Here is a 14,368-nt window from a genome sequence, read left to right as displayed (position 1 = left end):
AACAAACCCTGCCCAAACCTGCTGGCAAAGTCGGGGCCATCGATGGGCACTACAACCTTCTCAAGGCGCAGGGTAACACTCAAGCGCTCCACTGCGACCTTATAGCGTGATTTCACTGGGGTTACAGGGATTGCACTGGAATGCTACCCAAAGGTGCGATTTACTGGGACAACGCTTCGGAAGCACAAATCTGACAGCAACTCTGTTTACATTTGCACAGAGCATTCTGGTGCCTTCCATTGATTTTTTGTACAGGAGAGGTATCACCTTCTGATTCAGCTGTTTCTAACTACAGGCTTCTGAAATTGCCCCCATAATATGGAGTTATATTAATTAATCCATTTAATATAGAAAATTTACTGTTAAAACAGATCTATTGGATCTACAGCGCTACTGAAAGGGTACTGTGAGAAGAATTCATCTTTAGCCATTTATGGCCGGTTGTTTCAAAAGCACATTTCCATATCATTAATTTTCAGGGCTACCACTAAAATAGATCATAAAATATACAATTAATTCATGTATGTTCATTCCAACTCATACTAACAATAAATCTAAAGAATTGTGTTGGGCATTCCAGACAAGAAAGCCTTGCTGCAAATATTTCAGTTTCAGACAGGCCAATGACCAGACGTTGCTGCTCAGTATAACGTTATGTAGCCCCACCGCTACTCCAGATGTAGTTGTTTCTCAGCTCTGTCATCCTTCCTCACACTGAAATAATCTGTGAATATTTTAATCAGATGCAGTAGGCCCATTTAAGTGCCATGGAAATGCAGCAAGAATGGAAATGGCATTCCATCCTTGGAAATGAATAAAATGGAGAGAAAAAAAAAAGTTAATTCCCAGACTAAAAATATCAGTATGTCAAATTTCAGCATCTGGAGAACTGAAACAAATTAAATGCTACCAAAGGAATGGAGCAGCACCTAGCCAAAATCAGTGGCTTCGGAAATTAAGCTCTAATACAAAAAAATTGCAAGAAGCCAGAACTTCTGATTATCAAACCGGACACCAAAAGTGATGACTATGCCTGCGGTGCTGAGCGCACCCAGGACACCCCGGTGCCAAGCGGTGTAGGTGGCTCACACCCTCGCTGATCAGGACCAGTCCCTTCTCACCATCCCCACTAAGATGGGCCCCTCTGGGTGTCTTTAAGAAGTAACTACTTGTGGGTTTATCTAGTTCAAAGTGCTTACGGTCATGTGAGGCTGTGCCACAGCCCGTCAGGCTGGCTTTAACAGTGTGTTGCGAGCGCCGGTGCATGCAGGTGATGCTCTGCCACGGAGAGGTAACCTGAGGGACTGCTCCGGGTAAGAGCAGCAAGAAGTCCTGCGGCATCCTTGCCGCATCACTGTCGGGGGGACTTGGGGCAAACTGATGCCCAAAACTGCACCCACACTTTCTCGCAGAGAGAACGGGATGACCAGCTTAAAAAAAAACAAACCCAGGGAGGGAATTGACTTGCAGACAAGGGACTGAGGGTTGGGAGTGGGCTGGGCAGAAAAATTACTTGGCTTTCTTCATGTGCTCAGTGCTCATTCTGACAGAGTTAAAACAGAACTAAGCTGTAAAAACATTAAGTATCGAATGTAATCATTCTGAAGCTATTTAAAGGAACTAAACCATCCAAAGCTATGTATTTCTTGGGTCTTGCATTTTAAAGTGAAATTATATGAAGAATTTATTTTCGCATCAAAGTGAGAGCTCCAGAATGAAAGCTTAAAAGATTTGTGAAATAGATCCCGAGTCCTTGTTTCATTTTGCTGTGTACTACGCAGTACACCATCAATATCCAACGAGTATCACATCAGTATATGTGGACAAGCACTACACAGCTGCAGAACACCATTATGAATGCTTTCCATCACTGACTTCAGAAGAACATCAGTAACCTGAGAATGCAAAAATGCTTCCACTCCTATGCTTTCATAGTGTTTATTATCAAGATTCAACTTCAAATTCCGTTAGGTTTTAAGTCTGTCCAGGAGAGCAAAGCCTCCAGACAGTTTTCTCTCCAGCCACTTCTCCTAGGACGCTCAGCCCACAGGCAGACCTCTACGCTGGAACACCTAAGGTCAGACACAAACATTTTCTGGCTATTACTTGGTCACTCTTTAACCATCCATCTCTGTCTGGGGAAAAAATTCTTGAGAATCATTAATTATCATTATAATAATTATCAAAGAAAAAAACAGTGAAAATTTACAAGCGTCTGAGGAATTTCCTCACTGTCATACATCTTCCAAAGGAGCTTAACTCCCAGTCCAGAGTGGTATTAAGGAAAGCAGATGAAGACTCACAGCTATAAATAGATCAAAGATAAGGTTTATCTCAGACTCTACAAACTGTCTTTCTTATCAAATACTTTGCCACAAAATATGTTTTCAATGGTATATAGTCAAACTAAAAGGAAATACTTCTTCTTGAAAGCATGGGCTGTGACGTAACCTGGAGGGGCTCCATCTGGTTAGACCTCATTTTGTTCATTTAACTCTGCAACGTACTTTTCCTTAACACACAATGCAGTGAGCAGTATCATCTCAGCTTGTTCAAGGTGCGGTGCTGTAGCTCCCGAGCAGCTTTGCAGTGTGCAGCGAAAAGGCTTCGTTGGAAGGAGAAGCATGGCTGGCTCCACACACCCCTGCAGGAACAGGCAGGACTGCCTGTTTGTGCAGCAAATAGTTCGAATCTGCGCTGAGTATAAAGCAAACTTCTGACATTCCCCATGCTGCTTCCCGAAGCCACAATTCATCTCTGTACGCGCTGTGACTTTTCAGAATATTTTTAGTGCATGAGGCAGCTTTTCAAAGACCTCTTAACTCTTGTAATTCATCCTACAAGCATAAACCAAACCAGGTCAGACAACTCTTTCTGTAACAGAACTGCACCTTTAAATACCACTAATGCCAGATGGTCTCGGCATATAAAGCAGCATGAGACAACATATTAATGCTACTCAAACAAGCAACTTGTGCCAGCAGCAGACCAATGAAATCAGCCTCAGCCTGCTAATCCTCTCTGTCTCCATGGCAACATCTATTTCAGACAATTCTTCAATTTTCAAGTCAGATGAGCTTGTTGGCTCTTAAACTTCTCTATTGAGGGGGTCTTCTGCTGGCAGGTACTTTTTCACTTTGTACTGGCTACTGTTATAATACAGAATTTATTTTCATCAGCTGCTCCATGGAGTATCAAGGAACAGATGCTCCTCTGTTTCTGTTTATTTATAGACTTTTCCAGTAAAGATTTCCACTATAAGATTTCCACTATATATTTCCACTACAGATTTGTTCCCCTAACTGGGAACCCTGGAAATGGAAACCCTGCATGGAAACCCTGCAAATACAGACATCTCTGTTGCAACTCTACCTACCAGCACCAAAAGGAAAGGAAGAATTGGTACCTTCTTCATACTCCTCTGCTACCGAGGCAGGGTTTTAAAAAGAAAACAACAAAAAAGAAAAACAACAACTAAAAAAAACACAAACCAACCAAAAAAACCCAAAAAGAAACAAACAAACAAAAAAAAAACACAAAAAATGTGTATCTGCAGCAGGCAAACAAACAGTGAGAGAAACTCTTGACTCCTCCTCCCCATATGGCCATTACCATAACTGAGCCAGCACAAGGAGTGGGCTACCTGCCACTCGGCCAGATCTGTCAGGGCAAGGGCAGGAACGGCACCTTAAGGTCAGCTCGAACGCTGACCCGCACGCCATCCACGCGAACCTCTGTACTGGGTACGGCGCACAGCCACACACCGACCTGCGGCAGGGAAGGTGAGAACCCCGGCAGGGAGGCGAGAACCTGGGGCACAGGGAGAGAATGTTCTTATCCCACAGACAAAAAATACACGGCAGAGCCAGGAAAGAAGCCAGACATCCTTTATCACAAAACCACTTTTCCTCCCTGTGAAACAACTTCCTACAACGACAGTGTCTGAAGTTCAAACACACGGTAGCCCAGCTCCCAACCCCACAGCCTTTTTCTTCTCTCCATCCCACCCTGTACTGATGTCACCACAAAGACAGACATTTCATTCAGAAAGACATAAACTTTGATCACTCATTCCTTAAGTGCAGGCTATTAGAGAACCAAAGACACATTTAGCCTTCTTTCCTAAGGGTGCACACACACGAGTTGGCTTGAACATTAGGATTTATAAGCCTCCTGCTTACAACAAAGATTTCAGATGTGCAGCTCCCACTGACTTCAGTTTGATTTGTGGATGCTCAGCACCTCGATGGGAGGAGAAATTAAAACACTGTCTACTCTACAGCAGGTGAAATCTGACATGGAGAGTCAGCTTACCATAGGCATAAATCTCCATTTGAAGTAACAGGTTTTTACACATGTAAAAAGTGTTTATTTAGGTCTGCATCTCAGCCCAATTTTGTGTATAGTTCCAGAATTGTGCTTTGGTGCAATAAGTCAAAATGCAGAGCCAGCCAAAACCACAAAACATTCAGTTTAGCATAGGAAAAAAGGTTAATTTTGAATAATAAACGTGCAAGGAATGCACCGATCATAGCCGTGAAGGGCAGTGATGCTGTGTGTGGGCTCCCTTTACTTTTGAGGGACACAAAAATAAAAGGACATGCAAATTACATGTCTTGCAGCTAGAAAACTCAGGGAAAAAACATGCATTAATTCACACACATGTTAGCTAGTTATCTCTAATGTAGTGGTACAGGAAACAGCTATGCAAAAAGTTTTGACCTTTAAAATGTCTCACCGTCCTTTCACTTTTTTTGTATCTTTCAACTGTTGGTTGTATTTCTCATAGCAAAGCACTGCATGATTCTTCTTTTGTTTGGGGAACTAATATGCAAAGGTCAGGGTCATACTTCCTAGGTACCAAAAATACCTACCAGATCATTCGACTGGTATACTACCAAGGATGTCTCTGCTAAGAAAACGCTTATTCAACTGTGATCAGTCAGATGTCCCACGTGACCGAACAGTTCTTTCTGCTCAGCTTTGAGGCAGCCCTATATCTAAGGATAAATACTCGAAATGGTGTTCTCACTGTAGGTAGGCTCTGCAGCCAGAGAAGTGGATTTCTTTTGTCGTAAATCAGGCAGCTCACGCTCCATGGTCACAAACAACTCCATACAAAGAACGACTATCTCAGCTTTCTCCACAGGACTTGACTTGTAAGTAAACAAGGATGTCAGGATTTGCTCATAATTCAGTATGAGCCACCAGCAGGAAGCAGCTGCTAGCTTATACATTTATAAATGTCTCACCTTGGAAAAAGAATTAAAGATAAATTTTTACTGCCTTCGAACTGCCAACCATGGGTTTATGATTCCAGATTTCCTCTTCTCTGGCCATTCTAACATACGTATCTGTATGGACCCGAGCCCCACAGCCCTGTGACAACCACCCTGTTACCTGCTGCTGCCATGGGAAGACGCAGCCGGTGGCGATTCAGCCAAGACACCCTCAGCACACTGCCAGAAACCTCCACCCCAAAGGGAGGGGCACGACAGACCGAGACCGCGCTTTTAGTCTGGTGTCCTCGTCCCCAACAGTGCCTCTGGAAGCAGTAAGCGAGGTGACAGCTCCCGTGCTACAGGGCAGCTACCACATTGTGGCACGTGTTCATCATTTGGCAGAATTCCAATTCCAAAATCCCAAATTCCAGCAAGCTGTCTTCCAGCTCTGTTGTTCTGCAGAGCTCCTAACCCACTCACAACAGAGTATCAGCTTTCAGCCTTAAACCTGAGATAACACACGCAAATCTGTGGCAGCCAAGACCTCAAATTCATGCTACATGGCAAAGCAAACCTAACCACTCCGCTACCATTTTACTGATAGGGATTATTTTTTTCCAACCTTTTAACTACAAAGACCTTTGGTGTCTTCATTTAACCTCAGCATACCAGAAAGTAAGCCTCAAATATAACATCCTGATCCCACTGAATTCACTGAACCCTGGGTTTTGATGTGCACACCAAAATGAAGTATATGTAGTACATGACCCTTTACTCCACTGCTCATACGAAAAAAAAGAAGTGACATGACTTTTTTTTAGGAGGAACATGAATTAAAATAGGCATGAAGACTTAATAATATAAATTAATCTGCTAAGATCAGGCCAGGTTAAAAAATGGTGTATTTCAGAAAGCAAGCATATGAAGCACAACAAAGCACTTTAGATGAAGGCTGGGATACATCAGGCCTTAGCCATAAGCTCCTGCACACATTCCCAAGTTCAACGCCTGCCCAATGTCAGCTCCTCATAGTCAGCAGAGAAAAGAGACATTTTCAGAGGGTGCTGCAGCCCAACCAAGAGGGCTACCTAGGAACCAGCAAGGCAAGATGATAGCATGAGTATGGATGCACAGCAGCAGGCTTCTAAATCACGTACCACCTTTAAAAACAAAAATCAGGCAGCATGAACAAAGAACTAATTCTAAATTAATTTTAATACTAAATTATTAGCTGAGCCTAGCAGCAGCTCCACTGTTACAACCAAAACCTTGTGTTTATTCTGAAACAGGAAGACCTGTCTCACACTTTTTGCCCTCTGTGTAATTTAAGAACTTGATACATTGATCGCTAAATCATAGATAAATGAAAAGTTTCTCCTGAATAAAATAAATTAAGAATTAATATCATAACGAGATCACTTTTCAATAAATCACATGGTTATAATTTACTGCCTTTGACAAAATGTCTCACAAAGTCTTGGGAAATCCCTGTGCTTTATAGACTCCTCACTGATCCTCTGGAGTCTGTGTTAATGTCACCATAATAAAACATCCCTTTAATTCAGATCAGCAAGAAAACAGGCTCACCTCGTGTCTTCTTTGGGAACGGTCAAGGTGTTCTGCAGCTGCAGGAGGTGGTAACAACTCTTCCTTTAAAAGAAACTGAAGTAATCTACTCTTTCAAAAGGAGCAGGATTGTCAAAACCAGCCTGAGTCAGATCAACAAACTGGATGTTCTGCATACTCTGACTAATATTAAGCCTGAAAAAATAAAAACAACTGCCTTCTGTGGAGTCCTGTTTATTCTTAATGATTACAGCCCCTTGTTTGCCCTTTGTGTCACTCCTGCCAATAAAAGGGAAATTTCTGAGGCAGGTAGCTGGGATCTACAGGGCTTTTGCAGGTACCACACAGCCTCTCTTAACCCTTTTCTAAATGATCTAACAAGGGAGGCCTTTAAATAGCAGCCAGTGAAGGAGTTTGGAGTAAGGGTGTTGTATCTCTAGGAAATGCTGCAGAGCCTGCCCAGCACAGCTGCCGAACCACACGTACCGTGAATTTCCCCTGACTTCAATGGGAATCTGAACGGCATTAACAACCAGCTGCAAATGGGACTCATCAACATGCCTACCTTGCTGTGATTTTCACTGGAGTTGTTAGCACATTTTTCTCTTGGTATTCTACACCTCTGTTCTTAGCTGAACACTATTAGAACTGAGGACGAAATCAGAAATATTAAGGAAATATCATTTATTTAAGAAAGAAGATACATAAGGAAGGAAAATATTTTCAAAAAAACTGTGTGTTATGAAATACATTCTAAAAAAAAATATGAAGTTATTCAAGGGTCCTAAAAATAAAATAGATGCTTCTAAAAATTCGCTCAGCACATACAAACAGCCATCTTATTGCCAGCAAATCCTACAGCCCTCCTGAGACCTGCACAACCTACACAATCTGTGAAGGACACTGGGCATCCCACTCCGAATGCAAGCAGCATTATAATCCTGCTGCCAAAGACCACCCCAGGCCAAATCCTGGCTGGGAGACTCCAGGGGGACCACCCTAAGTGGCACTACAACCCATAAGGGATTGTGGTGGAAAGTTAATTACAGCCTCTCGTTTTCTGCAGAACAAGCGCGGTGCAGCCAGCCCCAGATCTGCATCCCAGGAGGCGAGTCCGCAGCGCATCCCTGCAGTGCTCGCTGGGAAAGCCAGAATGCCCTCACAAGCTCTAAAGGAAAATCTATTCCCTGATGCACAAAGGAAAGAAAGATCCCAAATGCAGAGGGCTACGTGAATAACAGGTTCAGCCATGGTTTATTCCACGTTTCATGTCATACATCCCTGCAGAGACACCAGGAGCTGCCCTCACTCACACGCTTGGTCTGGCACTGCGGGTGCTCGTCACCCTGCTGCCCAAAGAGCAGCTCATCTTTAAAGAGGATTGCAGATGTAAGCCATGAGATAAGGAGAGAAGCTGAACCACAGCTGACAGAAAAACGTGACAATATAACGTGGTCAGCACAGCACCTCCTGCACCGACACACAGCTTATACCCACCCACCCACAGCCCCAGCTTTGTGCAATGCAGCGGGATGACTGAACTCAGCACACTCGGTGTTTACCAGCAACCAGCCCCATATCCCTCAGCAGCTCCCTTCAGAAAAGGAATGCTAAACAATTGGCCTTTGATAAAAACTGGTGTTTGCTTAAACCTCAAGCATGAAAAAATTAGGTTTCCTCTCCACAAGCTCTTGCCGCATACAATTTGTATTAATGCTCTGCAAAACTGGGAAACACTAACAGGGCCCATCAAAAAGCTCACAAGATTTCCACTTGCAAATTCCGAGCATAAGGAAAAGAAGCTTTAGAAAATCAAGCGCAATTAATTGAGAGTGATAAAACTAGCACAGCTGCACCTGATGACATCACCATAACCAAGAGCCGAGCCGCGTGCTTTCTGCCACCGCCAGGACGCCCTGCCCTGCCGCCCCACGTTGCGCTCACCCACCCGACTTGGGGCAGCCCGCAAGCCCCAGGTGACACCGGGTGGTGTCCCCCTCCTGGGACACACACCGGGGCAGCACAGCGGGTGCCCATGCCGGGCTGGCTGAAAGCTCGGCAGCCTCCTACACGTTTGTTTCTTCTTGCTGCCACTGCTTCTCTTTGAAAAAGAGCAGCGCTTGCTCACGCTTGCTCTGAAATGGCTGCAGTCATTGCAATTACAATCACTTAAAAAGTCTTTAGAAATGGGGTTTGTGCAACGGTGAAATACAAACACTTTTCCCCTGTGAGTTGGTTAGCTTTACTTACCACAATTCTTACCACAGACAGCGTTAGTTCACACAGACGGTGGCACAGCTGAACGAGGGAGCACTTCAGTGACACCACGACACACAGGTACGGTTTCTCTATTAGCGGACGGATCTTGGATTTCCCCATTCATTAGCACCAAGCAGAGGCACGATTTTCACTTCTCTTTCAGTTACCCTTTGACTCCGTTTTTGCAGGAGGAAACAGCTCCAGCACTGCAGGGCTGGAGCGTGAGAAGCCAGAAGCCCAACCCTGGGTGACTGGGGGCGGGGGGGGGGGGGGGGGCTGGTCCGGGAGCCACCATCCCATTTGGGAAGTCACACAGCTTGTTCAGTGGCGCAACGCTCTGGTGTCCTTGGAAACCGAGAAGCCCAAAGTATGTCATATCCTAGAAAATCGCCTCTCAATTACAAATAAACCTTCTCCTTCTGTTTTTAAAGATGCTTGTCAGGAGAAGGATGAACAATAAAATCATTAACATTGAAAAAAACTTTCAAATTAAATACTGCTTTGGAAAAAAACATCAAGGATTTTGTTTCCAAAATGTCATCATTCCGGTATTCTCAGGATTTCCGCTTCCTTTTCTCTAGCATGAACAGTCCGATGAAAATGTCACAAATGTGCGGATTATTTTGTTGCCACAAAATCTGTATTTTCATCCATCCCCTCTCCCCTCTATTTGATGCAAAAGTAATTTTCAGAGCCTGTATATGTAACACACGTAATCAGACAATTACTAAGCCTTGCTTTGAGGATTTCTTCAGAAAACTAAACACTGACAAATAACAACCATAAAAATCTCAGTAATTTATTAAAACAAAAAAAAAAAGTAGGAGTTGAAAGAAATTCTTATCTATGTTTTTTTCATGTAAATGGAAAAAAAATACTCTTTAAAGTGTCAGAATGTTTCATTTTCACATTAAAAGTGAAGCGGTAAGGGAGGGGACTGATCTTGCACCACTGAAATCAATGGTATAAATGAGTCAGAAGTGGCAGCATGCCTAAGCAAGTGGCTAAACACTAACGGTGGAGGAACTGCTTTTGGCATTAATCAATTCTAAATATACTTCACTGCTATTCAAGAATACCAACTTACACTCAAAATGAGCTTAGTTATGGTAATAAAAAAAAGCCTCGGGAGACAGCACCCATTTGGTGCTTGTTCAACAGAACATCAGATACCCAATGCCTGTTTGCTCTCTCAGGAGCAGTCAGTATTCTCTTGCACCTGAATTAAGGCAAAATATTGTTTAGTCTGTCCCACAAATAATCTGTGCTTTACTATCAACTGTTCTCTGTTTCCCCTTCGTACATCATCAGCTTCCCACAACCACTTTCTCCTCGCTTTACCTCACCTTGCCGTATGCCATATTCCTTCAATTTTGCCAATTTTTGGCAAGCACAGGGACAAAAGCGTATTTTCTTACATAATCAAAGCTACTCCAGAACATTTTGATCACTTCCAGTCTAGGTTCATACAACACCTACATCCAACCACTGACACAGACTCATTCAAGTCTTCCTCTGCCCTAATCACCTAGTCCCCACCGACTCAAAGCAAGGTTATCCCCGTGGGACAGCTGTGTCACTAGAAAACTGTTAAAAGTTCAAGTATCTTCATCTCCGGATTTTGCCTCTCCTTATTCAAGGGCTTCTTCTCCAGCAGCAACTGCAGGCTCTAATCTCTCATGCAGGTGCAGTATCAGCCTAAAGAAATTGCTGCCACAAAAAAACAAAATCACAAAATGTTAGACCAGCCTGGGTTTGGTATGACCCACCAGGGAAGCAGAGGTAGCCTGGTGCTCAAGTCTGCGGAGAAGGCACCACGTTCTCCGAGTGTTTAACCTAAGATGAGAAACTTTAGGCAGTCTCACGCTTCTGGCGTTCACCATGTCCCTGGGAAGAGCTCAGTGAAGGCTCAGTGTGCGTCCTCCAAGTGACTAATTCGGGTTCCCAAGATTTGCCAAGACACTTTGTATGCTTATGCAAGAAATGAGACTGACTTATATACAGTCATTCTGGTTTCCAGTGCAGTATCAGGGCTTCAAAAACAAAAAAACTCACACTGTGTATTTACCCCATCAAAAGATGAAGCCTTAACAATTCGTTCCAGTTGCTTCATTCATGGAGGATTTGTTCCAGCTGCTTTGGAAGTCTAAAGCATATTTCTAAAATTTTCCTATTTCTCTCATGCATTTTTTTCAAATACTGCACATGTATTATAAATTCATTTTCAAAAATAGCTGATACTCTAAAATTAAAGTTGATTTATATGCTTGCATACAAAGGCGCTCACACAACACTGCACAGCCGTGCAATATGGTTATGCAATATATGCATGTATGTACATTATTTGATTTACTCAGTACAAAGCCTCTTTACTCAGTACAAGGAGTCTTTATTGGTGCTCTGCTGACACTTTCCTGATTTATTTTGTCATCATCTTGCTTACTAAGTGAACAGAAACATTTTTTTTTGTATTCACAGCAGCTCACTAGATAATTCACGTATCATGCCTGCATATTCCAGGCTTCTAGAAGCATGAGCTCTCTACAGACTGTAAACCTATGAACCACAGTATGCATTTCATTTATGCTCATACATGTTTAAAAATAAACCCTGTGACACTCAGGAGTTCTTGTAGGGACAGATTCTGTTCAGCAATAACAACTGGTTGGCCTGTCATGAAAAATTAACTATATGTATATATAGTCTGTGTATATATAGTGTCTGTGAAACTATCATTTTTTAGTAACGATGATAAATCAGGACCTGATCACACAAGCTTTAATCACAAAATATGTCTTTATTCTTGTCGTCGCCCTGGGAATCAAGCATGGATGCTCTGAGCGAGTGAGCATCCCCCCTCAGGTACGAGCTGCAGAATCAGCCTCCTATTCCCTGGCCAGCCTGGTACAAGGCTCCACTTCTTCCACTGCACGGCTTAAAAAAGCTCACACGGAAAAATAAACAGTGCTACCTTCTACTGCACAGCAGAAGAAAGGGCACGCTATTGAGAAGCACCATTAGGATAACACGTAGGTGCTTAGGCTCTGTAAGGAAGGCGCCGGGATGTTAATCCGTGCCTTTACAACTCTCCCAAAGGACCACAACCATAACCAGGCACGGGGTCTGGCTCACCGCCGTCCCTAGGCGGATCCCTGGGTTCCCCGCATGTGCCACTGCAGACAGCGACAGCAGCTGTAGCAGCTCTCCACTTCTTGAGAAATGCTCGGTACCTCACAGAGTGAAACTCCGAGGACTGAAATAAAACAATTAAATTGTGCTGGGTCAACCCCTGGTTAATCCTCTGCAAAACCCAGCATTTTCAGCATCCGCCACTAAAGATTGCCAGGACTCATCACATTCCCTGCCACGTGACTGGGACATTACAACATGTGGCATTTTTGTCTATAGGGCTCCCTTTGTGAGGGACCGAGCACGTTCTAGGGAACGCTTGACATGCGCTGCGGCTTTTACGTGGATGGAATCCACAGGAAATTTTCTTTTCTGCAGCCTGTTATTGCTCACTGATACGCAGTTGGAGTCTCTCTGGGCTGGGCTCAATGACAAACCCTTTCCCAAGTCAGTGACGCCAACCGGAGAAGCAGCGTGTCCCCGGGACGAGGCACGGCCGCGCCGCGGGCTGCAGCGTGCTCCTGGCCCCTGCCCCAGCCGGCACAAGTGCCCGACAGGGACCTGGGGTGATGTCCCCTGACACAACGGATCATTCCGGCCCACAAATGACACAGTGGCGACAGATTCACTCTGTGCTTCAGGACCACCCCTCACACCAAGATGGCACCAAACCACAAGGAAAATTCTCAACTTTCACTGCAGTTCCTACATTTTTCATTCCAGGACAACGCTTTGCTACCCCGGCCTCCTCCTCCGTCTCCCTTACACTCAGCACCGCGTAACCTCCACCGGCAGCCCCAGCGCTGGCAGCGGCACCGAGTCCCCTGCGGGCGCGGAGCCAGGTGACGCTCAGGCCGCGGAGCCGCACGCAGCCCCGGCCGTGCCCGACACGCCGGGGCCCACGGCAGCCGCGTCTCCGCCGACAGCCCGAGGGCTCGAGACCCGGTCCGTGACCCGCCGAGGGACGCGCGGCGCCGCGCCGGTGGCTCCTGGCCGGCCCCGGGCACCTGTCGGGATGGCGCCCTTGGGCGCGCCGAGCCCGGCGCCGCGGTCCGCCCTGCGCGCGCACACGGCGGCATCCGCGCGCCCTTCCGCGCGCCCCGCGACACCGGCGCGGCTCCACGGGCACGTGCCCCCCGCAGCGCCCCCGCCCCTTCACCGGGCTCTCGCCGCGCCTCCCCCGCAGGGCGCCACGGCCCGCCGCGGGGCGCGGGGTGCGGCCGGTGGCGCTCCCGCAGCAGCGCCCCAGGGACAGCGCCCGACCGCAGCCGCCGCGCCCCGCACCGCCCCGCGCCCCGCACCGCCGCCAGGTGCGGCGCCGCCCCCTTACCGGGCTCGTGCTCGCCGGGGCGGTCGGAGAGCTCGATGACCAGCAGCTCGCGGCCCTCGGCGCTGCGCCCCACCGTGTAGATCCTGCTGATGGCCGGGCACTGCAGCCAGACGGCCACCAGCGCCTCCCGCAGCTCGGCGTAGCGGTGGTACTCGAAGGAGATGCCCTCCTCGGCGCTCAGCCGCCGCCGCCGGCTGGCACCCCCCGGCCCCGCCGCCGGCTCGGCCGCCGCCCGGCAGGCAGCCAGCAGCCCGCAGAGCGCCAGCAGCACCCGCGCCCGCACCGCCATCCCGCCCGCCTGCCCGCGGCCGCGCAGCTGCCCGGCCCCGGCGGGAGGGAGGGAGGGACCGAGCGAGCGGGGGGCGGGGCGGGGAGGCGGGACCGGCCGCGCAGGGGGGCGCTCCCGCGGGGGGGGGGGGGGGGGAGGCGTGCGGACCCCGCGGTGTCGGAGCGCGGGGAGCGGCAGCGGCGCGGGGCGCACCGGGCAGCCAACACCTGCGCGCTGGAGCGGCCCGGGGCGGGGCTGGCGCGGCGCTGCTTCGCTGCCCGGTGAAACACCCTCCCCCGCCGTCACCCGCTCCCGAGAGCCGGGGAGCAGGCGGCGCCGCGGGGGTCACACCGCACCGCGCTGCTGCCGTGACACGGCGTGCGCGATGGGTCCCACCGGGAGGGCGGCAGGCGATGGGCCGTGAGGCAGCGTGGCCCACAGCAGGCAGCGAGAGCAGCAGCACTGGCTCACCGGTACTGGCGGTACTGGGAGACCGCGTCCCGCGTGCCCAGCGGGAAGCGGAGCCTTCGCCGCACATCAGTGAGTCACCGGCTGCTCCAGCCCGCAGCCACTGCGGGACCCCCGGCGCCACCT

The 14,368-nt window shown here is 47.6% G+C and overlaps 1 protein-coding gene across 1 annotated transcript in view; it reads right to left on the bottom strand.

Annotated features, from left to right (window-relative positions):
* The window catches only part of CPE (carboxypeptidase E), a 56,231-nt gene extending 42,367 nt beyond the window's left edge, over window positions 1–13,864 (bottom strand). The window contains exon 1 of the mRNA XM_080371174.1: window positions 13,507–13,864. Within this exon, the coding sequence (XP_080227300.1) occupies window positions 13,507–13,795 (289 nt within the window). The 5' untranslated portion in view covers window positions 13,796–13,864. The remainder of the gene's footprint in view (window positions 1–13,506) is intronic.
* Window positions 13,865–14,368: the final 504 nt, after the last annotated feature.

Source organism: Falco punctatus, assembly GCF_963210335.1.
Source record: "Falco punctatus genome assembly, chromosome: 1".
NCBI lineage: Eukaryota > Metazoa > Chordata > Aves > Falconiformes > Falconidae > Falco > Falco punctatus.
Note: the sequence above shows the minus strand (reverse complement) of the source record. Positions and strands in the feature narration are given on the sequence as shown.